Consider the following 26,422-nt stretch of genomic DNA (forward strand, 5'->3'; position numbering starts at 1 on the left):
GTGGAGCACAACAGGGGCCTGCCTGGTAGTGCCCAGGTCAGAGAAGAGGCTGCAGGTGGCAACTCGCTGTCCGCTGCTTCCTAAGGCACAGAGGCCCCCAGGGCCTGGGCACAGCTGCCACACTGTGGTTTAAGACTCTCAAGGGCTGGTGCCTGGGCCTCAGGGCAGGTTGAAGTGGGCCTCACCCGAGAAGGGACAGACACCCAGCACTGCAGTGTGGAAAGTCTTATTACTCACTATCAGCAGCTTCCCTTAGGTGGCTCTGTCTAGGGAGGGACGCGAGTGTTAAACAGATGTACTACTTTGAGGGAGGGAGGTGGCTAGGAGCTATTACCGGGCAGGAAAAGGTGGCTTCTTTCCTCCCCTTGTCACTTTGGTGCCAGCTTATGCCTCAGTAGCCAGAAAGGTTGGAGGATGACAAGGTGTGGACAGTCCCATGGGCAAGGCCCGCTGTGGAAATCTTCCCAGGGTGCCCGTCAGCTGTGTGAATAAGGCCCCCAGAGCCACTCCTTCCCCCCCAGTGAGAGCGCGTGTCACAACAGACTTCTTCCACCCCCTCCAGCACTGAGCGTCCTGGCGATACTGGTCTCCCTCCGACACAGGGCAGGACGGAAGTGGCAGTCACTCCCGAGTGTCTTCACAGTTAAGGCAGGCATACATTCTGAAGGGCGCCTCAGGCTTCCCCCCACCACACACACTCACACTCTCCTGCAGCGGAACACTGTCCTGTCGGGCCCAGCTGGCTCAGGTGAGGTACTGCACCACGAGGAACATGAGCACACAAGTGAGCAGCATGCCGCCGAGCATGAAGTACTTGTCCTGGAAGGCCCGCTTCTCGATCAGCCGCATCACCGTGTTGGACAAGCCCAGCATGTTGGCAATGTCGAGGATCTTCTTCTGGGTGCCCTGGGCAGAAAAGCAGACAGGACAAGGATGAGCTCCGTGCTGCTGGCTGCACCGCCGCTCTCGGGCAGGCCTGGAGCACGTGGACAGCAGCCAGGAGAAGGGGTGCCTCCTGTCGGTGCAAGGCTCCAGAGCAATGCAAGGGGGAAGGCAGCCTCCCCCACAGATGGCTGCCCCACACACGGATCACCCTGGGATACACATACCTGTCTCATACATGTGTGTTCATAAAAACTGAACCTCCATTCCTACTTTATATAATCACTTGAGACAGATCACAGAATTAAGTGTAATGGCCAGGGGCCCGGTGCCGTGGCCTAGTGGCTAAAGTCCTCGCCTTGAACACACCAGGATCCCATATGGGTGCTGGTTCTAATCCCAGTAGCTCCACTTCCCATCCAGCTCCCTGCTTGTGGCCTGGGAAAGCAGTCAAGGATGGTCCAAGGATTTGGGATCCTGCACCCGTGTGGGAGACCTGGAAGAAGCTCCTGGTTCCTGGCTTCAGATCGGCGCAGCACCGGCCATTGCGGTCACTTGGGGAGTGAATCATTGGATGGAAGATCTTCCTCTCTGTCTCTCCTCCTCTCTGTATATCTGACTTTGTAATGAAAAATAAATAAATCTTAAAAAAAAAGTGTAATGGCCAAAACTATAATAAAGCATTGAGAAAAACCAAAAAGGATAACATCTAAAAACTGGAAAATAAGATTAGTGCGCATCAACTAGCACACGGCTAACCCAGTGGTGGCTCGTATGCACGGCAGAGTTCCGATCACTAACATGCAAGTGAATCAGCCACATGGTGGACACTCACCACACAACAGTATAAACACCCTGTAGGAAGCTGACTCAAGAGCGCGGCCAGAGGGCCAGAGGATGAGGAAGGGGGCTTCCAGGGGCAATGGAAATGTGCTCATCCTGAAGGGAGTGCAAGTGACACAGCAAGGAGCATGTGAGTGGCAAAATTCACCAACTGCACAAGCCCCTCCCCCACAGACACACCTCAACAACACAATTCTTAAATGACAATACTTTATAGTTTAAAAGAAAAAGAGGCAGTGCTAGCAACCTTCTTCTGAGCCCAGCACCAAGGGTCCTGGCCACAAACCTGGCGACGCTCTGAGCAGAATCTTAGCGGTTCTACTGAGTGAGACAGACTGAAGTGGGGTGAAGAGGGAAACGAGGCAGAGACAGACACAAGAGACAGACCTACAGAGACCTAAAACTCCTCTAGGGATATCACCCTACACCTCCAAAACCAAAGGGTATTTTATTCCTAAACCAACAGCCCAAACTACCCAGCCTGCCCTTCTTCCTAGCTTTCTGATTTCCATTAAGCACACTAATTCCCTAACAGGTCACAGGAGTAAAGCAACGAACGCTGGGGCAGACACCAAGCTGCTCGCACATGGTGTATGGGTGGCGGCTAACCTACCGCTGCCCATCCGCCTGCCAAGGGAAGAGGCAGAGGTGCGCGGTGCACGCATCTACCAACAGCACCGAGTCCCACAGGCCCCAGCGCCAGCCCATCCAGGGAGGCCTCAGGTCAGATCGCACTGCCACCAGAGACCAGAGGGACAAGACTGCCACGACAGCAACAGTGAAACACTCCCAGTAAAGATCCTGCCTGGCTCTGGCAGATTATCTCACCGTACCGGAAGTGCAAAGAGCGGGAGTCTAGGATCACCCCAGAGGGATTTCAAGCACTGTTATTTAAAAAACAAAAAACAAAAAAACCACCTTTTGGCTCCAACTTGGCCTAAGTCAGGTGCTTACCCGCTCCTTCCCATTATCTCCAACACTACTCTTCCTCAGGGTGACCCACGAGCCCTGTCCTAACAGGGAGGTTTTTCTGAGAGGGAAAGCAAACCAGCAGTTTTCTGCTAGAAAGGGCAGCCCCAGCAACAGGAGTCGGTGGGGAGGACTGCAGGGCCGCTCGGAGAGCCCTGTCCAGGCCGCCTGGAACACAGGCAGCTCTGAGCGGGCGGCTGGCCTGGCCCTCTCCCTGGCAGGGATGGCAGGGGCTGTGCAGATACACACTGGAATCCCCTGCAGCTGTCAGGCTCAACACAGTCCAACAAAAACCGAGATAAAGCGCACGCTTCCGAGGGACTGTTTCTCACAGCTCAGTGGCTGGGAGTGCTGTGTTCACAGAGGGCCACACCCTGATAACAGCAGAGCCCACACCCTGGGAGCCAGCAGGGCTGACACAGGAAAAGGGCTGAGGCTGGGACATGGGAGCTGACATCAGAGCCTAGCACTTTTGTGGGAAACCACTCCCTGGGGACCAAGGCCCAGCCATGCCAACGAGGCGGTCTTCCAGGAGCACCTGCAGGGACCCTGAGGGGAAACAACGCTGGAATGAAGTACCCGAGCACAGCCGCACCTCCGTTCCTCCTGGAGCCGACCCTGCTGGGGACTCAGTCTACACAGTGGCTGTTGCTTTCCTAAAGCCAGTAAACGGACAAAGACCTAGATCCCAACAAAGGTCACTTCATGGCTCATTTCACACATGGGCAGGGAGAGAGGCAGCTTGGATACTTGGGGCTCCACCCTCACAAGAAGGCTCTCAAAGGATCCACCATCACCGTATCACAATCAAGGACAAACCACAACACGAGGACCAAGCTTGGGTGAGGGCAAAACAAGAAGCCTTTTTCCTGTCCCCTAGCAGGGACCCCACCTTCAACGTCAGCCTCTGGGCCCTCAGGCCATCTAGAATGCTGTGCCCGCCTTCAATGAGGTCGTCCATGCCATGGTGGATTTTCTGGAGGGAGGAGTTAAACTGTAGGGATTCATCCATCGGTATGGTGGTGTCAGAGTCCTGTGAGAGAAACGCACTCGGTTAACTTCCCTGCTACTCAGTTCCTGGGGATCCAAGCGCCATCTGACTGCTGTGCCTTTTGGCCGAGGCCAAGCCAAGCCACAGGGGGCAGTCTGAGAATCAGAGGAACGGAACAAAGACAGAGCAAAGATCTGAGGTTGCCTCCGCACAGGGGAGAACTTTCCTAACCAAATGAGTTACACCGTCTTGGTAATTTGCTTCTGCCCGGAAAAAAATGACTCCCAAGATCCCCTGCGTTTCTCCTAAAGGTGTCTCTGCAATCACTGACCCAGCTTGTTCTAAAGGTCCCCTAAGCTTCCCTCTAATACAGAGCTTGATGTTTGCTTTGATTCTTTAGCTGTATTACCTACAATGTATCACTCTGATTGGCCTAGGAAGAGACTGGACATTTCAGGCCTCAAAGTGCTAAGGTTGGTTCTGTTCTGAGCAGGCGAGGAAGGCCTGCTAATGAAATGAAGGGAGAAGAACCACTCCAGGCTGGAAATGCCCCACAAAAGGCTCAGGGCCAGCTGGCTGCTGACCCCAATCTCTTGGGCTCCAGCTTGCCCGCACAGACTTCACACCAAACAGGTGCTCCAAAGGCCTCAGCTTCTGAAGCATTTCAGATTTCAGATTTGCGCATTGGGGAGGGTCACCCTGCATGATCAACTGCTTCCCAGGTTATGGGCTCTGTACAGTAAACTCACCTAAAGACAGTCATGGGAATGACCCCCCTTTGACACACGAAAGCACTAAAGCGCAGGAGGTAGAATGACTTGTCCAAGCTCACACAGCCAGGTACAAGGCTAGCAGGGCAGGAGTCCTGGCACAGCTCTCATTTCACATGGAAAGTGACCGTGGACAGGAGCGGGTCACTGTCCTCTTCCTGCAAACCACAAACTCGCCTGCCAACACTACAACCTCAACCCCAGCTTCAACCGCCACAAAAATGTTTGCTGCTTACGTTCACAACCATGTCCCATGTACGTTTTCAACCATCCATGCTAATGGGAGCTTCTCACAGGTAACAGTCACATCATCTAATTTTCTAGATGCTTCTGTCTTAATCCCTTATAGTACTAGCACTGCAAAGAGCTAATTCTGATTCCAGTATTGGAACCAGTGTGGTAGCCTAGTGGCTAAAGTCCTTGCCAGGCATGTACCAGGATCCCATATGGGCGCCATTTCTAACCCCAGCTGCTCTAGTTCCCTTCTAGCTCCCTGCCTGTAGCCTGGAAAGCAGAAGAGGACAGCTCAAGGCCTTGGGACCCTGCACTACATTGGAGACCCAGAAGAAGTGCCTAGCTTCAGATCAGCTCAGCTCCAGCCATTGTGGCCACTTGACAGTGAACCAGCAGATGGAAGATTTTTCTCTCTGTCTCTCCTTCTGTCTGTAAATCTGCCTTTCAAACAAAAACTTGAGAAAAACAAAAAAAACTCAAGTGTCTGACTTGACCAGAGCTTTCTCTTTACAAAAAGCAAGCATGTACATGGACTACCTTTCATCTAAACTCTCGCCCTCCTGGCTGGACACCACTGGGTGAGGGCCTGCAGTATGCAGTGTCACAATGCTGAGCAAACACCTCTGGCCCAGCACACTAAGCACACGTCCCAGCCCCCAACATCCTTGGGAAGCTGGCGGCCTGGCAGGGAGGCAGCAATGACGGTGAAACCTCTGTGATGCAGGAACAGATCTGAAGGCTGCCAAAGGCTCTGAAAGCTGGAACCGCCTCCGAAAGCCAACTCGATGGAGTATATCCTACAGGATGCAGAGGAGGACCACAGTATTCTCCAGCAACAAATGACTCTTTTGAGACTGCAGGGCAGGGACAACAGATTCCCAGAACTCAGAAATGTGAACCAACAGGCCATTTTCAGATGCAAGTCAGGCGGTCAAACCCCAAATGTCTGCTAACAAATTCCTCCAAACTGCTGCTCAGACTATGCGAAAAAGCATTTTAATGCACCTGACATTGGAACCACACACCTATCCAGCACAATGGCCACTGCCTGAAGGCAGCTTTGAAATGCCGCCTCCCCGACAAATGGGCTAACTTCTAATCATCTGTCTATCTGATCAGAGAAACATTTCGACCAGGTGAACTTCCACCTCTCTGCATCAGACCAGTCAAACCAGGTCATTTTCACCTCTGCTCATTCCCCACTTAACTGCTTCCTCTTCAGGTTTCTATGTAGGGAAAAAAAGAGACTGCCTATGTAGTGCAGGCTCCATGGCAATGCACAAAGTCTGCGTCATTTCCAGCTGGCCTCCTCAGCGTCACCTGCTTCAGACACCCTGCTTCAGGTGAAATTCCAAGCCCAGCAATCCGTCAGGTGCTTGGCTTACGTTAGTGGTGAAAGTACGAGACAGTAGTTCTTCTCGCTGTCTCTCCTGCTGCTCCCTCGCACAGCGCTGATGCTGGAAGTTTCGGAGAGCAGTCTGCAGGTGCCGGACGTCATATTTTAACTGGTCGACACGACTGGAATTGATGGAGAGAGAGATTAAATTCCAGGAACCCAGGGTGGTCCAACGTGAAGAGGCCAGGCTGTACTGAGGTATGGGATGACTCCCCACTTCTTCCCACTCCATCCCCCTGCACAGTGACTGCCCTCAAAAACACTGAGAGTGAAAAAGCAAACAGCTCCCACCAGCTTTGCCTGAATACCTGCTGGCTCTGCCTCTGATACAGCATGACAGGGAACAGGTGACAGGAAGCAGGTTGCTGACCTCCTCCTGACCTGTGGATTACTCGCCTACCAGAAGCCTAAGGGCAGCTTTCAAGTGAAAGCGTCAGGGAGGTTCCATAAAGCTTTTTGGGCACAGGGACGCGGCAGTTTCATATTAATTTCACGGCAGCATATCAAATATTAGATCAGCGTTTCATTACAGTCTAATGGAAATGATCAGGAACGAAATTTCATTTCAACCCAAGTAGAGGTAGCACACAGCCCAGACCAGCTCCAAGCGGTCAGGGATTGACCTGCTCTGAAAAGCAGAGCTGGAGGCACAATTTCAAAACGACAACTAAGAGTTACAGGCTTCTGGGCCACAAACTTCACCAGCTTTTCACCGTGAAAGAGTCTAAGACAGACCTGTGCTGTTTTGGTGACTTTACCATTGCAGAGTTCAAGTTTCTCAACGTGTGCATGGGCTTCCAGAATATTCTGTAGCCTGGGGGGGGGGGGGCAAGGCTGCCCTCACGGAGCCAGGGCATGTGGGTCATGCCAGCGCTCAGCACTCACAGTTTGGCATTCTGTCTCTTGTTCGGAGGCTCCTTGCTGGACAGGATCTCCAGGCGCTCGAGACGGCTGAACACCTGGTCTATGCTGGCCTGGATTTCATTTTCTACTACTGCACAAAAGACAAAAAAGGGTAACTGCTGAAAAAGAGTGAACTCAAATCAGAATGATAAATTTTTTTCCTATATCTAATTAACACATTTCAAAAGAAAACTGTACTAATGAGTAATGCTAATTCTCAAAGAGCTAAAGGGAAATCTGCAGATATCTTAGCCTTAGGAGATACGATGAACACGTAGAGTGACCAAATAAACATCTTAAGGTAAATTTTCCAATTCAGGTCTCTTTCTGGAGATTCGTCTTAGATATGGATTATAAGTATCTAGTTAAAAAAAAAAAAAGATGGCCAGTTGACTTCCATTTAGTAATGAGTTTTTTTAAAAAGTATACAAAGGAAGGGGCAAATTGGTGGGTGAAGCTCATAGAATTCCATTTGGGTTTTCAGTAAGAATGGTGGCCAAGTGAGGTGGGAGTCCCCAGAACAGAGCAACTCTCAACAGGAGAGGCCCAGGAAAGAACCCACGAGGGACACAGATAAGATGAATATAGTCATTTTCCTTAGCCCTTTGATAAGATAGTCAAAATGTCCTTTTTCCCATTTCCAGCCACGTAATAATGAGACTGTTGAGGAGGTCCAGTCTGATGGACAGAGCTATACTGCACATGAAAAGAAAGCATCCCAACTGCGCCTCGCTCGGCAGCAGCGGCAGCAGGGGCACTGCCCCCGCCCAGGCCTCCATGGCTGTCCTGGACAAACACCAGCTACAAAATGTGGGGCTCAGAACCCAGATGTTTTTGGAGCTGTGAAACAAAACACAAAAACCAAGAGAAATGGGCCGGAGAGCAAGCAGTGAGGCGACAAGGCACCTTCTGCAGGTGGTGTCTCAGCATCTAATTAAAAAAAAGGAGGAGGAGGGCTTTTTCTTAGAATAAGACAAAGACCTTCAAAAACAAAAAGCAGCATGCTTCTTAAAGGAAACTTCGACGTGGAAACTAAACTAATTAATACTGCTACTTGTTTCTGAATAATCCTCCTAAAAAAAAAAGCCACAATTCTTGGCTCAGAAAGGGCTAATTCCAGTTAAACATGTGCATTTTTATGAAGCACATTCCTCTAAGGACTAGGTCATTACACGAAGACAGATGGGGGAAAGGGCTTCTATTCCCATAGGCCATGTCAGGTTGAGCGGAGGGCTAATGGGGGATCAGACAGTGGGATTCCAGAGGGCGCAATCAGGGAAATCAGTGACTCGGCCATAGGGTTTTTCTGTCCACCCTAACAAGACTCATTCCCGGCTGAATCACGAAGCCCCGAGGCAGAACGCAGTCAGGAAACCCAGCCCATTAGCACCGTGTCATCAGAGAAAGGGCTCGGCTGGGCAGTTAATTACTCACGGTGCAGGGCCTGCTTGTCGGCTGTCTCCAGGCGTCCCATGTGAGACTGGATCTCGTGGACCTGCCTATCAGGGAAGAGGGAGGAAATGAGGGAGACAGGAGCAATCAGCAGCCCTGCAGTTTTTCTGATACCAACACGGAACTGATTAAACTGACAGAATTGCTGAATTGTAAACTTTCCGTGTGGCACTTAAAGCTACATATTTTGGCATGGCTTCTAATATCTTAACACTCATATTAAAAATAATCACAGTAGGCATTTTCTTTTTTTAAAAGATTAATTTATTTTTACTGGAAAGACAGATTTACAGAGAGACAGAGATTTTCTATCCTCTGGTTCACCCCCCAAGTGGCCACAATGGTTGGAGCTGAGCTGATCCGAAGCCAAGAGCCAGGAGCTTCTTCCAGGTCTCCCACACTGGTGCAAGGTCCCAAGGCTTTGGGCCTTCCTTGACTGCTTTCCCAGGCCACAAGCAGGGAGCTAGATGGGAAATGGAGCAGCTGGGACACAAACCAGAACCCACATGGGATCCTGGCATGTTCAAGTTCAGCCTTGTACCAACCCCGTAGTAAGCTGTTTTTTAGTGAGTGTTCACCATATCTAAGATTGCTAAATCAATCACCAACCTGTGAAAAATTACTATTAACATGCTCCTTGTATGAAGGAATGACTGAAGCCCAGAACGGTTATATAACTTGTTCAGGGACAAGCTTGTTCACAGCAGGTGATAACCCCGATGTGGCTCCAGCCAATGTCTCACTTTGTTCTGTGACTCAATGTGCTGAGCAATGAGTTGCACTGGGAAGCCAAAAGGCAAGGGAGATTAAAAATCCTCATCCCTGGGCCCGGCGGCGTGGCCTAGCGGCTAAAGTCCTCGCCTTGAAAGCCCCGGGATCCCATATGGGCGCTGGTTCTAATCCCAGCAGCTCTACTTCCCATCCAGCTCCCTGCTTGTGGCTTGGGAAAGCAGTTGAGGACGGCCCAAAGATTTGTGACCCTGCACCCGTGGGAGACCCGGAAGAGGTTCCTGGTTCCCGGCTTTGGATCAGCGCGCATCGGCCCGTTGCGGCTCACTTGGGGAGTGAATCATCGGACGGAAGATCTTCCTCTCTGTCTCTCCTCCTCTCTGTATATCTGGCTGTAATAAAATGAATAAATCTTTAAAAAAAAAAAAATAAAAATCCTCATCCCTGAGAAACAATGTAATTAGGGATGACAAGACAGATGTGAAAAAGCCCCAAGACCTTGGAGAAAATCAGCACAACTAAGCATAAACAGGCGGGGGCATCTGGTGCAGAGGGGGCATTGCTGAACAATGACGGGAGATAGGACTGGGAGATGGAAGACATGACGAGCAGAGGCAAAAAGGCACACCAGGTGAACAGCACACACACATGTTCAGCCCAAAAGGGAGGTGGACCTGAGAGGAGGGAGGGGTCTGCAGACCCTGAAGACAGGGACCTCTTGTTCAGTAAATACTGTGGAGTCTGTCTCATTTGGACAAGTGACCAGGTCCTCGGCGTCAGGCCTCAGAGCCCTCTGAGGCCTCTCAGTGCGTGGCCAGTGTCGCCCAGAACCTTCTTGGTGGCGCCCACACTTAGTCCCTTGACAGCCGCCACCTGGCGCTGTGGGTCTCTCCCCATCGGTGCCCACGTGAAAAGGGCCTCCTGAGCTCTTGGATGATCCCCAGACCTGGTGAGAACACACAACAGGAGGGTTACAAACTGGATTCCCAATTCCTCAATGCTAGCTTGAGTTTCAGTTTGCCTCTAGACTTTTCCAGGGCCTCTCTGTGGTTTCCAAACATGACCTAGGGCACCAGAAGAAGCAAGGACAGCTACATGACTCCCAGGCGAGACTTACAGTCCTCCAAAGCAACTGAGAAGTTGCTATGAGAGCCAGGGAGACAGACTGCCACTTCGGTAAGGCCAGGATGCCTTGGGATGGGCGGGGTGTGATGTGTAGCAATCCAGCTTGTGGAACCACCACCTGCATTAGGGTAACCATGCAAACAGCTACGGAGGAGTTGCTGGTTAACAGTGATGGAAAGGAAAATTAGGATTTTTATTGAAGATTTGGATATAGCATTGAGGTCAATTTTCAAAAAGGCTCAATAGAGCAAAACCGAGAATTGGCTATGCTATCAACAGGACTAGCTCACACAGGGAGGGAGGGGGAGAGAGAGAAGAGCAAAGAGCAGTAGGACAGCTCTGCAGAGCATGAAGGAGTGACCCGCCCACACCCTGCTGTGACAACTGACTACAAAGTTAAAATTAAAACTACAGTGGCAGGGCCTGTGCAAGATGGCCTAGTGGCTAAAGTCCTCGCCTTGAAAGCCCCAGGATCCCATATGGACGCCGGTTCTAATCCCAGCAGCCCCACTTCCCATCCCATTCCCTGTTTGTGGCCTGGGAAAGCAGTCGACGGCCCAATGCTTTGGGATCCTGCACCCGTGTGGGAGACCTGGAAGACGCTCCTGGCTCCTGGCTTAGGATCAGCCCAGCTCCACCCGTTATGGTCACTTGGGGAGTGAATAAGCAGATGGAAGATCTTCCTTTCTGTCTCTCTTCTCTGTATACCTGACTTTGCAATAAAAATAAATAAATCTTAAAAAAAAAAAAAACAAACCTACAGTGACAGTGGTACAGACAGACAGGGACAGACAAACCCCAGCCCTGAACCAAGAGGACTACACAGGGTCCAGAAGCAGTCCTCCATCTTTGGGAACTTGGTGATACAAACCAGTTGGAAAAGAATGGACTAAAATAAATGCTGATAGCTCAGTTTGCTATCTACAGGCAAGCAAACAAAAACCATGCAACATACAATACACTAGAAGGGCTGGCTTTGTGGAGCAGTGGGTTAAGCCACCATCTACAGTGCCCAGTATAATATACCAGAGTAACAGCTTCAAGCTGTCATTTTGTATTTGTGTAGACACCCCTTTTGAGCAGTGGTTTGAGCTACTTCATGTATTACTCAGGTCCCTGCTAATATACCTAGAAAGGCATCAGAAGACACCCAAGTATTTTAGCCCCTGCCATCCATGTGGGAGACCTGGCTGTGCCCTGGTCCCAGCATGGCTGTTACTGCCACCTGGCGAATGAATCAATGGAAGAAGATCTGACTCCCCTCTCACTGTAACTCTGCTTGTTAAATACATAAATCTTTACAAATTTTAAGATCTATTAGTATCAATGAAAGAGAATATTTTTTTTAAGATTTTTATTATGATTGGAAAGCCAGATATACACAGAGGAGGAGAGACAGAGAGGAAGATCTTCCATCCAATGTTTCACTCCCCAAGTGAGCTGCAACGGGTCTGTGCGCGCTGATCTGATGCCGGGAACCTGGAACCTCTTCCGGGTCTCCCACATGGGTGCAGAGTCCCAAAGCCTTGGGCCGTCCTTGACTGCTTTCCCAGGCCACAAGCAGGGAGCTGGATGGGAAGTGGAGCTGCCGGGATTAGAACCGGCGCCCATATGGGATCCCGGGGCTTTCAAGGCGAGGACTTTAGCCACTAGGCCACGCCGCCGGGCCCGAAAGAGAATATTTTTAAGAAATATTAAATGAAATACACAAATCCAGGGGCCAGTGCACGGCATAGTAGGCTAACCTTCTGATTACAGCACTGGCATCCCATAAGGGCACTGGTTCATGTTCTGGCTGATTTGCTTGTGCGCCAGGGAGGCAGTGAAGGACGGCTCAAGTCCTTGGACCCCTGCCTCCACGTGGGAGACCAGGAAGAAGCTCCTAGCTGCTGGCTCCTGGATTCACATGGACTTGGCTCTAGCCACTGTGGCCACTGGGGAGTGAAACGGTGTGTGGAAGAACTCTAACTCTGCCTTTCAAATAAAAATAAAAAACAAATTAAAAAAAAAAAAAAAAAAGGAAAATCCAACAGTAAATGAGTAATCTTTATAAATCAAAAGACACACAAAACAGTACTACATACTGCTTTATGGATACAAATGTAAGAAAAATAAAATGTAAGGATAAAGGCAATAGTGTGATTCCAATTTCCAAATTCCAGGTTGAAAAGATATCAGTGTAAAACAGCAAAGCAATACAACTACTAGCCAAGCAAAAAACCATATGGGAAGTCAATAAGGAACAGGTCATCTGCACATGTGGACTGCAGAAAGCCTCAGCCACCTAGCCATGGTGCGTGGTGGGCCTGGGTGGCCATCCCAGGACAGCCGAGAAGTAGGACAGCAGGTGTCACTGCTACTTAAAAAAAAAAAAAATCTACAAGGGATCCAGAAAACATTTTCACAATGGAACCGTCTTTTAAAGCATACAAATGACCCCTCCCTACACCCCATGCTGCCTCTGACCTCTGCAAGTGGGGAGCACGGTTTGGAATTAAGGAATCGGGCCGAAGGTCTAGTTCCACTTTGTACAAACTGAAGGACATTGAGCAAGTCCTTTAACTTTGCCGTCTCTATCTCCACTGTACAACAGATACAAATCACAGCAATTATTTCAAGGGCTGTAGAGCAAAGTGCAACAGAAAACGCTATGTATCCTACACAGCAACACAGTAGCCAGTGAATTTATGCTTGTAAATTGACACAGTGACCCAGCGGACGGATGGAAGGCCTCTTGGTCTCTCCTCTCTGTAAAAGCTGCCTTTCTAATACAAAATAAATAAATCTTTTTTTGTTGTTGTTTTAAAAACAGATAAATCTTACAAAAAATTCCTGAAAATGAACTAGGTCGCAGCCTCCTTAGTGACATCTTTAACCAAACATGAGACTGTACATCACAGATCAACTCCAAGGCCCGAAACTCACTGTGCTTTGCTGCTGTTCTAGCAGAGGAATGATTTGATTCACCCCTTTTTCAAATGACTCACAGATTTTTCAGTCCCTTCCTATCATTTTTATATGAGAATATGGTTCCCCAGTGCGTAAAATCAAAGTGTCACTACAAAGTAGATTCTGTATCCCCCCCCCACAAACGAATACTTCATCACCAAAGGAAAACAAGAAAAACCCACAGATGTAGAACAAAAAAGGGCCAAAGATCTTCATCGCCTTGTTGGAAACACCCCACGGCATGTATTTTGCAGTCAACATATCAGGGAGCCTGGGGGGGTAAGTTCCAATTCACCCCCAAAGCCCTGTGTTCTCAGTAGAACCAAGCTGCAGCATCCATGTCAATGTTCTCACAATACGATGGACGTGCATGTAAACCTCAAAAAAATGAAAAAAACACCAAGATTCAACCAGGTAGCTGTACCCCATGTTCATTTCAAGCATTACTCTCACTAGTCCAGGCGTCCACCAGCAGACGGACTGGTAACAGCACACGGTGCATGGGAACAATGGTACACCCCTCAGTCTCAAGGAGGGGCAGGCACCAGGTGTGGCTGGCAGGACACTCCTGGGGATGGCCCAAGCCCTGGCTCTGCCCCCAGTCTCAGCCTGCGGGACTGCGCACCCTGGGGGACAGCAGTGACAGCTCAGGTGGTTGGGTCCTCCTCACCCAGGCGGAGGACACAGGCTCAGCCCTTGGTCCCACGCCTGACTGCTGTGGGTACTTGGGGAATATGCTAGTGAATAGATCTCTCTCCACTTTCAAATAAGTAAAAATAAATTAAAATTTGTAAAATAAAAAAAATTAAATGAAATTCCAAGACATGCTGCATACAGCATGGATGGGTTTGGAAAACATCACGGGAGGTTAGTCTAGAATAAGGCAGTCCGCAAAAAGCAGAAGCACCATCGCTGGGGGCCCTGGAAGGAACAGGCAGCTACTGCCTGGCAGGTGCCGGGTTTCTGTTCCGGATGATGACAAAGCTGTGGAAGCGCAGACCGCTGATGGGTACTCGACGTCACTCAACACTGGGAAGTGACATTTTAACCGCAGTAAGAAATGTCATATTTTCCCCCTCAAAATGGAATAGGGACCATCTCCTCCCCTTCTACCCACCCCCCTCCAAAAAAGACCCCACCACCTACGAACTGAGAATACAGAAGCCAAATCGAAATCGGACTGACTTAAAGGGTAGCCAGATGTGACGAGCAAGCAGGAGCAGCGGATGCCACTTACACGGCAAGTTCTGCAACTAGCCAAGTCCAACCTGAATCAAGGTTCCTTTTCCCCGCTCCGAGCCTCGCGGTCGCCACCCGCACCCAGCAGCCGGCCGGGGGCTTAGAACCTCAGGGGCGACCTCCGCGCCCCCCAACCCACCCGAACCCCACAGAGGCCATCCGTCCTAACGTTTCCCGGGCCCTCGAGGACACCCCGCCAGGGATTCGGCTCCAGCCACCCCGGGCCTCACGGCCGCCCGCCCCCCACCGCGGCCCTCACTTGTGCGTTTGCTGGTAGAGCGGCTCCATGTCGCCAGCCCCGCCGGCCTCACCCTCCGGCGTCCCGGGAACACGTCCTCACCACCACCCCTTCCGACTTCCGGCTTCCGGCCGCAGGACCCCCTCTCCCCTGCCCTGGCCGGCTAGGGTGCCCGCAGGCCCGCCTTCCTGCCGTGGTCGCAGTGAAGGGCCGCAAGGAAACGAAACCGACACGGGAGGATGATCAGGATAGCCAGAGGTCCGACCTCACACCAGGGACGAAGCCGTGTAGGCTTTTGCGGAGGGTTAGCTTGAGAATCGAGTCAGGCATTGGGAAGGGCAGTCGCGGAGTGCGCGGGGGTGGGGGGAGGCCCTCAGAGGTTGATGGCGCGCGAGCAGGGATGAGGCTCGTGTCTGTGGGTAGAGAGCGGGGGACGTCCCTGGTGGCCTTCGTTCGCCCCATGCCCTGTAGCTGAGGGGCTGCTTACCGGGCGCCGGCTCTTCTCAGCCCATCTCCCCCTCGATCCCTCCTACCCAGGCAGTAAACCCACACGGAATGAGAGCTTGTTAGGTGTTGCGCGTGAGGTGGGGGGACCCTGCCCCGCCAAGACCTGTCGAGGGAAGAAAACCGGGATACAGATCGGCGTCCTAAAAGGGGAGAAAACCCCAGCGAGGATGAGCTGGACCGGGGTCGAGGTGGCATTCCGGTTACGACTAGAAGGATTTAGACACTTCTTCACCACGGAGACTCTTCCCGGGCAGGCTTATCTGGAGTTCTCAAGGGAGGAGATGTTCCTCTTCCTTTGACAAGTCGATGCTTCTCTTCTCCAATATCCTGGATCCCACCCGGTTTTGTGTCTCAAGAGACTGTCCATTCATGTAAATTTCCCCCCTGATGTTAATTTTCCACCCACTCTAATGTTGATTAAGCATGTATACACAATGTACCATCTACAGATAATAGCGGATGGGTAAGGTAGAAGTCCCTCAATTATCTCATGGGCTGTGACCAGGCTTCAAAGTACGTATGTATTTTTATTTATTTATTTTAAGATTTTATTTTTATTGGAAAGGCAGATTTGCAGAGAGGAGAGGCAGAGGTATTGCATCCACTGGTTCACATCCTGTACGGCCACAACATTGGACTCAGAGGAAACCAGTTAAGGAGTGGGCAAAGGGGTGACTACCTAGACTTCAATCACAGAGAAACCATGAGTCCCAGAGAAAACCAGATACAAGCATCAATGCACTGATTAGTCACTGGAGATTTAGAGTGGTAGAGGACACTTCCCATTTTTGTCTGTTGTCCAATTAGTGCGTGTGAAGATTCTTTGCAACATTCAGACTCTGTCACTTCCTGTTTGGGCTCAGGAACTCTGGCTGTATTTTTTTTTTTAATTGGCTACTTTCTGGCTACCATGAGAAAAAGAGAACAATGTTATTATTCACTGTGTCCTGGCTCTCAGAACCTGTTTGAATCGATCTGTGTAGCTCTTCTTGCCTCTCTGCTTCCTAATGCCATTTATTTAGTGTTGGTTACATCAATGGTGCCCTTTGCTTAATGCCGGCCACATTGATAGTGCCGTTTATTCAATGCTGGTTGCATCATTAATCACAACACTTCATCATCCTTCACTCTGCCAGCAAATGCTGGCTTCCAATGATCCCGAGTTTGTTACTATGCTTGGTTGATGGTAACAGTAATTACAGGTTTTGCCTGGAGCATGCAGGAGTTTGTGAATAAAAAATTGCTGTCCAGGGCCTTAAACGATAGCTTAGCTGCTAAAATCCTCACCTTGAACGCACTGGGATCCCTTATGAGCGCTGGTTCTAATCCTGGTGGCCCCGCTTCCCATCCAGCTCCCTACCTGTGGGTTGGGAAAGCAGTTAAGGACGGCCCAAAGCCTTGGGACTCTGCACCTGTGTGGGAGACCTGGAGGAGGCTCCTGGCTCCTGGCTCCTGGCTTTGGATCAGCGCAGCTCTGGTCGTTGCACTCACTTGGAGAGTGAATCATCAGATGGAAGATCTTCCTCTCTGTCTCTTCTTCTCTGTGTATATCTGACTTTCCAATAAAAATAAATAAATCTTTAAAATAAATAAATAAAATCTTAAAAAAAATTTTTTTTAATTTGCTGTCCAGAATTTCGTGGTGTAGAGACAACAATACGTCATCCAACCGTGTCTTCTATTGAATTCTTTGGGCCTTAATCACTGCGTTCCTCTCTAAATTTTCACTGAAAAATCACCATTCCTTACATGGGTCAATGAGTTTTATTTAAAAAAAAAATGGTTAACCAAATTACTTACATAGAGAAGACTCAAGAAAATATCTGCTTAGGGTCCCACTAGCCCTGGAGAGAGCCCTGCCAAATGGACAGACGTGGAAATCCACACACAGGCACTGTACTCTGCAGCCCCACATACTGAAACCTGTTGGTAGAGGGAGGGAATTGACAGGGTAGGTGGGGCAAGAAGTAGAGTTCCATGCATTCAAGGGATATCTGATCCTCACCTGACAGAGCCCTAGACCAGCCCCAGTAGCTCATGAAGTCACTGGGCTGATCAGAAGCCGGACAGAACATTACTGGCAAAAGCCAGTTGGAATGATTGAATAATGGACTCAAAGGGTAACATTGGCATGGCTGCCTCTGGAGACCCTAACAGGTGGTGCAAAGTCTGTGTGTTGACCACACAGGGATGACCACCTGTGCCAGCTGCAGGTGAAGGACCCCACCTAGGGTAAAGGAGTCTGCCGTTCATCATTATTGTGGCACAACATAGGCTGGTGAGAACCATGGTGTTGACCTCCCAGGTGACCCACCTTCAAGGATTGGGGTGGCCTAAGGCAGTCCTGAGTCCTCAATTCTGGCTTCCAATGTGAGTGAAAATCATTCACCATCAGAAATCAGTTCCTTTCTAGAGTCCCGACATTGCCCAGCAACCCCAGAAAAGACACCCTCTGCTGCCAGGGGGAAGCAATCTTCTTGTCAGGTTGCCCTGGACACCATCATAGATATGAATGCCAAAGTTTGGTCAACCTCATGGATGAAGTGTTAGGTCATAGAGTATCCTGAAAGGAAACAGACTGGGATGATCCTGTTGACGCCACATGCCCATCTGAGCCCCTGCTGGAAATCAAGAATGATAGTAAAAGGGGCAGCTTATAAGTTACTGAATGCTGGGGTAGTCTGCCATGCAGCCAAGGGCTATATAGTCAGGGTGGCAGAATTCGGGGCTCATGAATAGCAGACAGTACAAGACAGTGCTTGAATGTGCAACGCGAGGGATGCACGGCTTATTCTTTTGGAATGCATGGGAAGAAGTCATGTCTTCAGACTCTGGTGATAAAAGAAAGATTTCCCAGAAGAGATGGGATTTTGTCTGGGCCTGAAGTATGGAAAGGATGGAACTGCGCAATGAGGCAGGCCTAAGGAACTCCTGGCAAGTGGAGAGGTCATGTTGGAAGATGGGAGGAGGGTCCTCCCTGTGGGGAGCCGAGGATATCTGTGGTGGAAGAAGGTGAAGCTAGAACCGTGAGTCAGCCATGCTGCAGATGGGAAAAGCCGTCACCTCCACCCTGCAGCACCGCTGGGAAGCTTCAAGCTCAGTTGAATGGGATGAAGTAGTACTTTAGGAAAATCAGTAAAATGACTTCATGTACTTCCGCTTCATTTGAATGCCAAGGCCCCTGCCCATCGGTGCAAAGTTCTAGTATTAAGAGACTGGTTCCCAGTGAGCCTCTGTGCTCAGGGGGATGGGGTGGCAAGCTGGTGTACAGTCCCCTGGACAGGGTATCCAGCCTGGCCCCTGGGATGAAGCTGCCTTTTCATCTCTGAGACTCACCTGCGTCTGCTCTGGCTTGCTGGCCACCTCAATCAGGTTGGACAGCATAACTATTACTCCTTCTACCTGTTTCCCCTCCCCCCGCCCACACACACACACAGTCACTCCCCTATCCTGGTGGTCCCTGTACCTCTCCAACACATGTCTCAGTTCTGTTTCCTCTTGAGTCCCTTCCTGAGCAAAACATGTCAGGCAGCCTCAGAGCACTGGCGCTGGGATCCCATCAGAGCGCTGGTTCGTTGGTTTGAATCCTGGCTGCTCCACTTCAGATCCAGCTCCCTGCTAATGTACCTTAAAAGCGGTGCAGGTTGGCCCGAGTGCTAGGGCCCTGCCATTCATGTGGGAGACCCCCATCAAGTGCCTGGCTCTTGGTTTCAACATGGCATAGCACTGGCTATTATAGTCATTTAGGGAGTGAAACAGTGGGTGAAAACTCTGTGTGTGTGTATCCCTCCTCCCTGGAACTCAACCTGTTGGAATGTCAGATATACAGAGAAGAGGAGAAACAGAGAGGAAGATCTACCTTCCATTGACTCCCTCCTCAAATGGCTGCAACAGCCAGAGCTGGGCCAATCCAAAGTCAGGAGCCTCTTTTAGGTCTCCCACACGGGTGCAGGGTCCCAAGGCTTTGGGTCATCCTCCTGTTTTCCAGGCCACAAACAGGGAGCTGGATGGGAAGTGGAGCAGCCAGTTTAGAACTGGCACTCATATGGGATCCTGGCACATGCAAGGCGAGGACTTTAGCAGCTAGGCAACTGTACTGGGCCCCCAAATAAATCTTAAAAAAAAAAAAAAAACTTGCACACAGCAGCTTACCAAATAAAATGCCTCGCCGTCAAGCCTTTTCCCAGCCATTTCTCATTGTAAGCTCACCACTCCCTGGTGGGAGGCGGGGTAGCACCACCCAATCTGTAGAGAAATTAACTTCTTGCCCAAGTCCAATACTGGTGGGAGATGGAAAGATCCAGGGCCAGGCTGTGTGGTCACATCCAGGTGGCAGCTGTGACATCCTGCTTTTTGGACCCAAAGAGGGCCTTGTTGCAGGTAAACGGGACATTTCTGGGTGCCTTCTGCTTTGCACGGCAGCAACACTAACCACTCCCTCCCCACCCCCAATCCCTTCCCTAACCAGGGAAACTTAATCTCCCGCTGCTGGGTGTGCTCCCCAGCCCCGTTGGATTAAAGCTGAGCAGACAGAAAAGATGACATCTATGAACTCAGGGGCCTCCATGAACGAGGGAGGCAGGCACCTGTGACCTGCTCCAGGACCCACCAGGTGGGAGGGATGTGGCCTGCGGGGATGTGGAGATGGGATGGGGTCTCCAAGGGGGCTGCCCTCCATCAGCAAATTGTCTCATGTTAGCCATAACAGCCAGGAGCAAGGTGGGGGGAGCAGGGTTTTGTCTAAGGAAAGCCAGTGTATTGTAAACAGAATAAAAGGGTCTGGGTAGCCCCACTTATCACTGGCTAATGTGTCCCCAGGTCATCAGGAGCTGGCCCCCTCCCTCCCTCAGCAGCTCTGAGAATTCCTGATTAACCCCATCACCTGGGAGGGGCCAGGGCAGAGGGCTGCTTTCTGCTCTTGCAGATGATCAGATAGAGGCTTTCAGAGTCACGTGGGGTAGGTGTGCCCATGTGTGGGCTTCCATGGGAGCAGAGGGGAAAGGCTAGGTGGCAAGAGGCGTGGTGCAGGTGCAGGGGAGGCCACCGCAGCGGTCTTGTGGTGGACTCTGTCCATTCATGTAGCTGTTGGTCACCGTGGTATAGCCTGAGAAATGGGACTTTGGTCTTTGCCAGCCCAGGGTTCAGGTGCTTCAGGGGATGTTCAGAATGCAGCGAGGCATGGGGCAGGCCAGCATACAAGCGGAGAGACATGGGACAGGTGGCAGCACTGAGTCCCATTGAACAGAGCCAACCATAGACCTCTATACCACAGTCCCTGAACACAGTCCCTGTCCCCACTCTGCCACGCTTGGTCACCAGTCAGTGGATCCTTGGGGTTCTGCTGTAGGGTGGGAGGTAGGGGTATTGGCTATTTTTCTGCTGTGCCCTTGGCAGCTAGCTGACACACCATCAACTCCCCACCAACCAACACACCTACCTACTCCTAAGGGTCAGGAGGCCCAGAGAAGAGATGTGATCTTTCCACATCACACAGCGTCTGAGGCCAACCAGGACTGAAGGTCCAGTCCAGTGCCCAGCTCCTTGTCCCATGCTGCCTCCCAGGAGATGTCTGCGGCTGTGAGGCTCTGCACGCTGAGGCCATTCAGAACTGCAGATCTGGGGCCAGAGCTCAGGAGGAATCCTCTCTCTGCTTTCAGGTTGGCTGAGGGAGATGAGCCCAGCTCAGCCTGAAAAATCTGCAAGAAGGAACTGAACCCTTCTCTAGGCCCCCTCCAGCACTCTATACTTTGGTGTACCCCTTTTGCTTTTCCTCTTGGAATTAAGATGCTGTCATCCCAGCCACTGTCTACAGCAGCCACAACCAGCACACTGGCCACTGAGCACATGGAAGACTGAATGCTTGCATTGTGGCAGATGCTGATTGAGGTGTACTGTAAGTATAAGGCATACACTGAGTTTTCAAAGATTAAAAACCCCCAAATGTAAGATGTGGGCAGGTATATGGTACAGTGGGGAAAGCTGCCATTTGGGACACAGGCACCCAATGTTGGAATACCTGGTCTGAGTCCTAGCTACTCTCCTTCCAATCCAACTTGCTGGAGGGCAGCAGACGATGGCTCAAGTATTTGAATCCCTGCCATCGCTGTCAAACATCGGGATGGAGTTCCAGGCTTCTGGCTTCGGTTCTGGTTGTTGTAGTAAACCAATGGATGGAAAGTATTTCTCTCTCTGTCACTCTGCCTTAAGAAAAAAAAAAGTTAATGACTCACGAATATTTTTTATTGATATGGTATTTTGGATATGTTATATTAAATGTTATTAATTTCACCCCTTTCTTAGTCCTTTTTCAAGTGATGTCTAGCATTTTAACATTAAATGTGTTGGTCACACATGTTATACCTTTGGCTTTTTAGGCAAATAGAGTCCAGAGGACACTATTTAACTTCTTTCATTTATTTAGTTAGGTGGTGGGGGGGGCCAGAGTTATTTAATTGAATTTGTTTCCATGGTGAAGTAACAGAGAGAAGAGGAAAGATGAAGAGACCTTCCATCCACCGGTTCACTCCTCAAGTGATGCCACCAGCAAGGGCTCAGCCAGGCTGAAGTCAGGAGCCTGGAATTCCAGCTGGGTCTCCAACAGGGATGGCAGGGGCACAAGCACTTGACCATCATCCACTGCCTTGCTAGACACATAAGCTGCATCCGAAGCAGGCTACTGGGAACTCCAGCTGTTGCTCCAACATGGGAGGCTGACCCCATGTAAAGATGGCACTGCTTCCACCCAAACTCTCTCCTTCCTTGCTCAGGACTTGAACATACACACAAATTGTGACCAAGTGTCCCTGGCGAGATACCCCCTCACAGGACTCTTCTGAGACCTCTGGGATCCTGAGCTGCAGAGTGGGGTGGGCGAATCATGCATGACTTGCAGCCTGTGGGACACAAAATTTCCAGGCTCTCACTCTCGGGAGGAATTGGGGTGCCACTGTAGACCCTGGACACTTGCTTGCTGCTCCTGCTTTGAGCTTGCATGAACTTCAGCAACAGCCAGGCAGGGTTCACCTGGCCACAGAGGTCTCACTCGCGGTGATTCTCAGGGTGGTCTCAGAGCCCCTCCCTCTGAGAAGGCCCCCTGCAGCTCACATACCTTCCCCCTCTGCCTGCCTGCCCTGTCCCCATTTCTCTCAGGCCAGGCCTAGGCAGTCAGGCCAGCTCCTCCCTCGCCCAGCCATCCATCCATGCCCCCGGGAGACAGGCTGCATTCACCAGGATAATTTTGCAGCTTTCAAAGGGAAGCGCCCAGGAGCCGGAGGCATGGGGCGAGGAGGAGAGGGCCAGACAGCAGGCATCCTTCAGAGCCTCCTTCCTGCTGCAGGCCATGGGGCCAACGTGTCCCAACACTCACAGGCTTCCTTGCACAAGCCAGACCTCACAGAGAGGGCGTGTGGGGAGCGGGAGCATGGCTCAGCCATCCATCAGGAACCCTCAAGGCTCCAGGCCCTGGCCTGCCTCAATGCTTGGCTTTTTAAAGGGGCCTCTGCCACTCACCCATCCCAAAACCTCAGGCCACAGGAACCAAACACATTCCACTGGTGGGGGATTAGGGGGTTGCCTGCTCTCTCACCATGCTGGGGCTGAACTCTTCCCTAACTCCCCCTTCTCTGCCCTGCAAATGGAGTTGCAGTTAAGGGGCCCAGGGCAAAATGGAAATTATATGAGGCCTTTTTTTTTTTTAATTGTCTGGCCCTGTTTTTAGGAAAATAGCAGTTTGAAAGACAATCTTGATCTTTTTTTTAAGCAGATGACTAAGTTGCACTGAGGATCTTCAAGTCCTTGTTCATGCCAAGAACTGGTGCTGGTGAGTGGGAGGGGCCCTCAGTGAAGGGCAGAGGCCCACCGCCCAGCCCAGCTGTCCAGCCTAGCACCTGCACCTGCAGCTGGCTCACGCTCAGAAGTTCAAGCAGTCAGCAAGCCTCAGGTGCCCTGAGTACAGCAGCTGCTCTTGTGCAGGTTTTGCTTTCTATGATTTCAGTTACTCAAAGTCAATTGTGGCACAAAAGTATCAAACGGGGGCCCTGCCCCTCGACACAGCAGGTCAGGCCTTCACTGTGGTATAGGCATCCCATATGAATGCTAATTACATCACTGATGACACAAGTTACATTCCAGCTTCCTGCTAATGAAGATGACCAAGGGTGCCTGGGCCCCTGCCATCCATGTGGGAAACCATGCTCCTGGCTGTGGCCCTGCCCAGCCCTACCCACTGTGGTCATTTGGTAAGAGAACTAGCAGATGGACGATCTCTTTTTCTTTTTCTATGTAATGTCCTCTTGCCAATAAATAAAATCCTTTAAAATATATTAAATGGAAAATTCCAGAAATAAATAATTCATCAGCTAAAAGGAACTTCATTTTTCTCATTTTATTTTATTACTATTGGTCTTTTTAAAGTATATATATATATATATATATTTTTTTTTTTTTTTTATTGGAAAAGCAGATCTACAAAGAGAAGGAGAGACAAAGATCCTCCATCCACTGGTTCATTCCCCAAAGGACTGAAATAGCTGTAGCTGAGCCGATCTGAAGCTGGGAGTCAGGAATTTCTTTTCTTTTCTTTTTTCTTTTTTTTTTCTCTTTTTGACTGTCCTAAACGGTTTATTAGGTACGAGGTTTACAAACATGACTGGTGTTTGCGGTAGCGGTGCAGCTGGAGCGTGTCACGCCTTCTCCAGGTTGCACAGCGAGAACCACCAATCGTGTGGTGGAACTCGTGGCCCTTGCCAAGGCCACGACTCTTGCGGCCTGCAGAAGTCAGCCCACGCACCTCCCTGTGCTTGTGGACGGGCTTGGTGATCCATTGGGTGTCAGGATTTCTTCTGATAGCTTTGTGGAATGGATCAATGAGGATCACCTCAAAAAACTTGTATGTGGAATCTTCACCAACCCAGTAAGAGTTCAGGACTCGCAGAGCCCCGCAGTGACGCTCCGCTGGTTCCTCGGCCACAGACTGCAGGTTCTGTGCAAACTTGAGCTGGTTAACACCATGATGGACGGGCTTGCCATAGGTCGCACCCTTAGGCACGGGGCGCTTGCGGCCACCGCGGCGCACATGAATCCTATAGATAATATAACCTTGCTTGGCCTTGTAGCCCAGACTGCGCACCTTGTCGGGCCGCGTGGAGCGGGGTTCCCGGTGCAACGCTGAGAGCTGGCAGCTGGCGATACCACAGCAGGAAGCACGTCACGTCCCACTGCCTCTTCCTCCACAGCTCCTGGATGTACTTGTAGGCACCCATCCTGGCTCACCTGATGGCTGCCAGCAGACAGAAAGAAGTCAGGAATTTCTTCCAGGTCTCCCATGTGGGTACAGGGTCCCAAGGCTTTGGGCCATCCTCCTCTGCTTTCCCAGGCCATATGCAGGGTGTTGGATGGGAAGTGGAACAGCCAAGACATGAACAGGCACCTTATGGGATTCTGGTGTTCTCAAGGTGAGGATTTAGCCATCTCACCGTGTCTAGTCAATGCTCTTGATCTCCTCTTTGCGTAGTAGGTGTGGATAGGAGAGAAGGCAGCCCGTGCAGGGCTTGGTGCTGACCAGGGTGTCTCCCGTGGACAAGCAGGAGCTGCTCTCCTCACTGCCAGTTAGCCCTTTCTGGCCAGCTGGGAACAAATCATGGACTTCTTCTCACTGAGGGGAGCCCAGCTGGGGGCCAGCAGTCCTTAGAGCAGCAGAGCCAGTGAAGACCCCAAGTCTGCATTTACTCGTGGAGGCATCAGAACTGCTGGAATAGTGGCTTAACTCCTGCTGCCTCTCCCGAGTGTGCTGCCTGAGTTCTCTGCCCAGCCCCCTTTCCTTGATTGGCAGGTTCTCCTGGCAGTTGTGGACCCGTACACACTGGGTCCCTGGCAGATGTGCATGTTGCGCAAGTCACTTTATTCCTCAGATGTGGCGTTTCTTTAGGGGGTTTTGGTAAAGTCTAAGGAAAGCATGTATTTGAAAGCCACTGGAAAGGCCCAGAGCAGTAGCCCACTGGCTAAAGTCCTCACCTTGCATGCACTGGGATTCCATATGGTTGCCGGCTTGTGTCCTGGAGATCCCGCTTCCTATCCAGCTCCCTGCTCGTGACCTGGAAAGCAGTTGAGGATGGCCCGAAACCTTGGGACGTTACACCCACATGGGAGAACTGGAAGAAGTTCCTGGCTCCTGGCTTAGGATTAGCTCAGCTTCAGCTGTTGCAGCCACTTGGGGAGTGTACCAGCAGACAGAAGATCTTTCTCTCTGTATCTCCTTCTCTCTGTAAATCTGCCTTTCCAATAAAAATCAATAAATCTCAAAAAAAAAAACTAACAAGAAAGTACCGGAGTCTAGATGGTCTCCTTGGCCTGCTGGCCTCTCTTGTCCTGGGGAAACACCACAGCATAGCCTGAGCCACCACCACAGCATAGCCTGAGCCACCTGATACTCACTGCAGTGGAGCCTTCCAGGTGCTGAGCCCCAACAGGACCCAGCTCCTGGGTTTGGCGCACACATGGGGCTCCTGCAGGGTCTTTAATTTTGGTGCCTTTGGGAGACAGGGCAGCATCAAGTCAAGGCCCTCAGCTCAGCAGCTGGGATTTCAATCCTGACTCTGCCACCTGTCATGTGAGCCATTGTGGGCCAGTGGCTTGTCTTCTTGTCAGTGCGTCTACCTGCTAGTCTATAAAATGGACCAGATGCAGTACCTTCCTTGAAGGTCTGCTGTGAGGTTTCTAGAATCCCAGAATGAGCAATGGCATGTGTTCCTCATGCTGGGAGGGAACTCTTATCCTGGAGATGCTGATCCTGCACCTGCTGTCCCCTGCCCCCCACCTCTTCCACTCCCTACTCAGGCCCTCTGCGGCCCCCACCCGCTGTGCTGGAAAGTCCTTTCCCATGCTGTGTCTATCTACTTTTGGGAGAGTAACCCTCCCCTACCACTGCTCCCTAGGCTCCAGAAGAGGTTGGGGTGAAGGCATTGCTGTGGCTTCCGGGCTGCACCTCCCATGTCAGCCCTCAGCTCTGGCCGGGGGCCAGGGCCTGGAGCTCCTTCCTGCGCTGGGCTGCTGTGCTGCCCCTTGGTGCTCAGGAAGGGGACGCCAGGCCGGGAGCGCCCTTGTGACCGCCCAGCGCTCTGCACGCAGGGGGCACAGGAGGCGCTTCCTCTCCTGGAGGAAGGGAGAAGTTTGTGGCCCTCATCCGGCCCTGCCCGTTC

The 26,422-nt window shown here is 51.0% G+C and overlaps 1 protein-coding gene and 1 pseudogene across 2 annotated transcripts; both read right to left on the reverse strand.

Moving 5' to 3' along the window:
• Positions 1-244: 244 nt before the first annotated feature.
• GOSR2 (golgi SNAP receptor complex member 2) lies at positions 245-15,005 on the reverse strand. Of its 2 annotated transcripts, none has more exons than XM_004597289.3 (6): positions 14,742-15,005; positions 8,423-8,487; positions 6,971-7,079; positions 6,075-6,207; positions 3,587-3,727; positions 245-906 (listed from the first exon to the last, which is right to left on the reverse strand). In XM_004597289.3, exons 1-6 carry the CDS (start codon positions 14,768-14,770, stop codon positions 745-747), a joined length of 639 nt encoding a protein of 212 aa, XP_004597346.2. In that variant the 5' UTR covers positions 14,771-15,005; the 3' UTR covers positions 245-744. The 2 variants fall into 2 exon arrangements, with proteins under 2 accessions (XP_004597346.2, XP_058531885.1); XM_058675902.1 differs by lacking the exon at positions 14,742-15,005 and adding an exon at positions 14,481-14,544.
• An 8,808-nt stretch (positions 15,006-23,813) lies between these two features.
• LOC101519815 (large ribosomal subunit protein eL15-like) lies at positions 23,814-24,518 on the reverse strand (annotated as a pseudogene).
• Between the last annotated feature and the right edge of the window lie 1,904 nt (positions 24,519-26,422).

This window comes from Ochotona princeps, chromosome 17 (assembly GCF_030435755.1).
Source record: "Ochotona princeps isolate mOchPri1 chromosome 17, mOchPri1.hap1, whole genome shotgun sequence".
Classification (NCBI taxonomy): Eukaryota; Metazoa; Chordata; class Mammalia; order Lagomorpha; family Ochotonidae; genus Ochotona; species Ochotona princeps.

Bases quoted from the DNA above. Each gene is read 5' to 3' on its own strand.
- GOSR2 (XM_004597289.3), bottom strand. From the start codon at position 14,770: ATGGAGCCGCTCTACCAGCAAACGCACAA. The intron at 7,080-8,422 runs GTGAGTAATTAA...TCTTTTGTGCAG, and splicing joins CGACAAGCAGGCCCTGCACC to TAGTAGAAAATGAAATCCAG. The intron at 907-3,586 runs GTGGGGTCCCTG...TTTTCTGCCCAG, and splicing joins CCCAGAGGCTGACGTTGAAG to GGCACCCAGAAGAAGATCCT.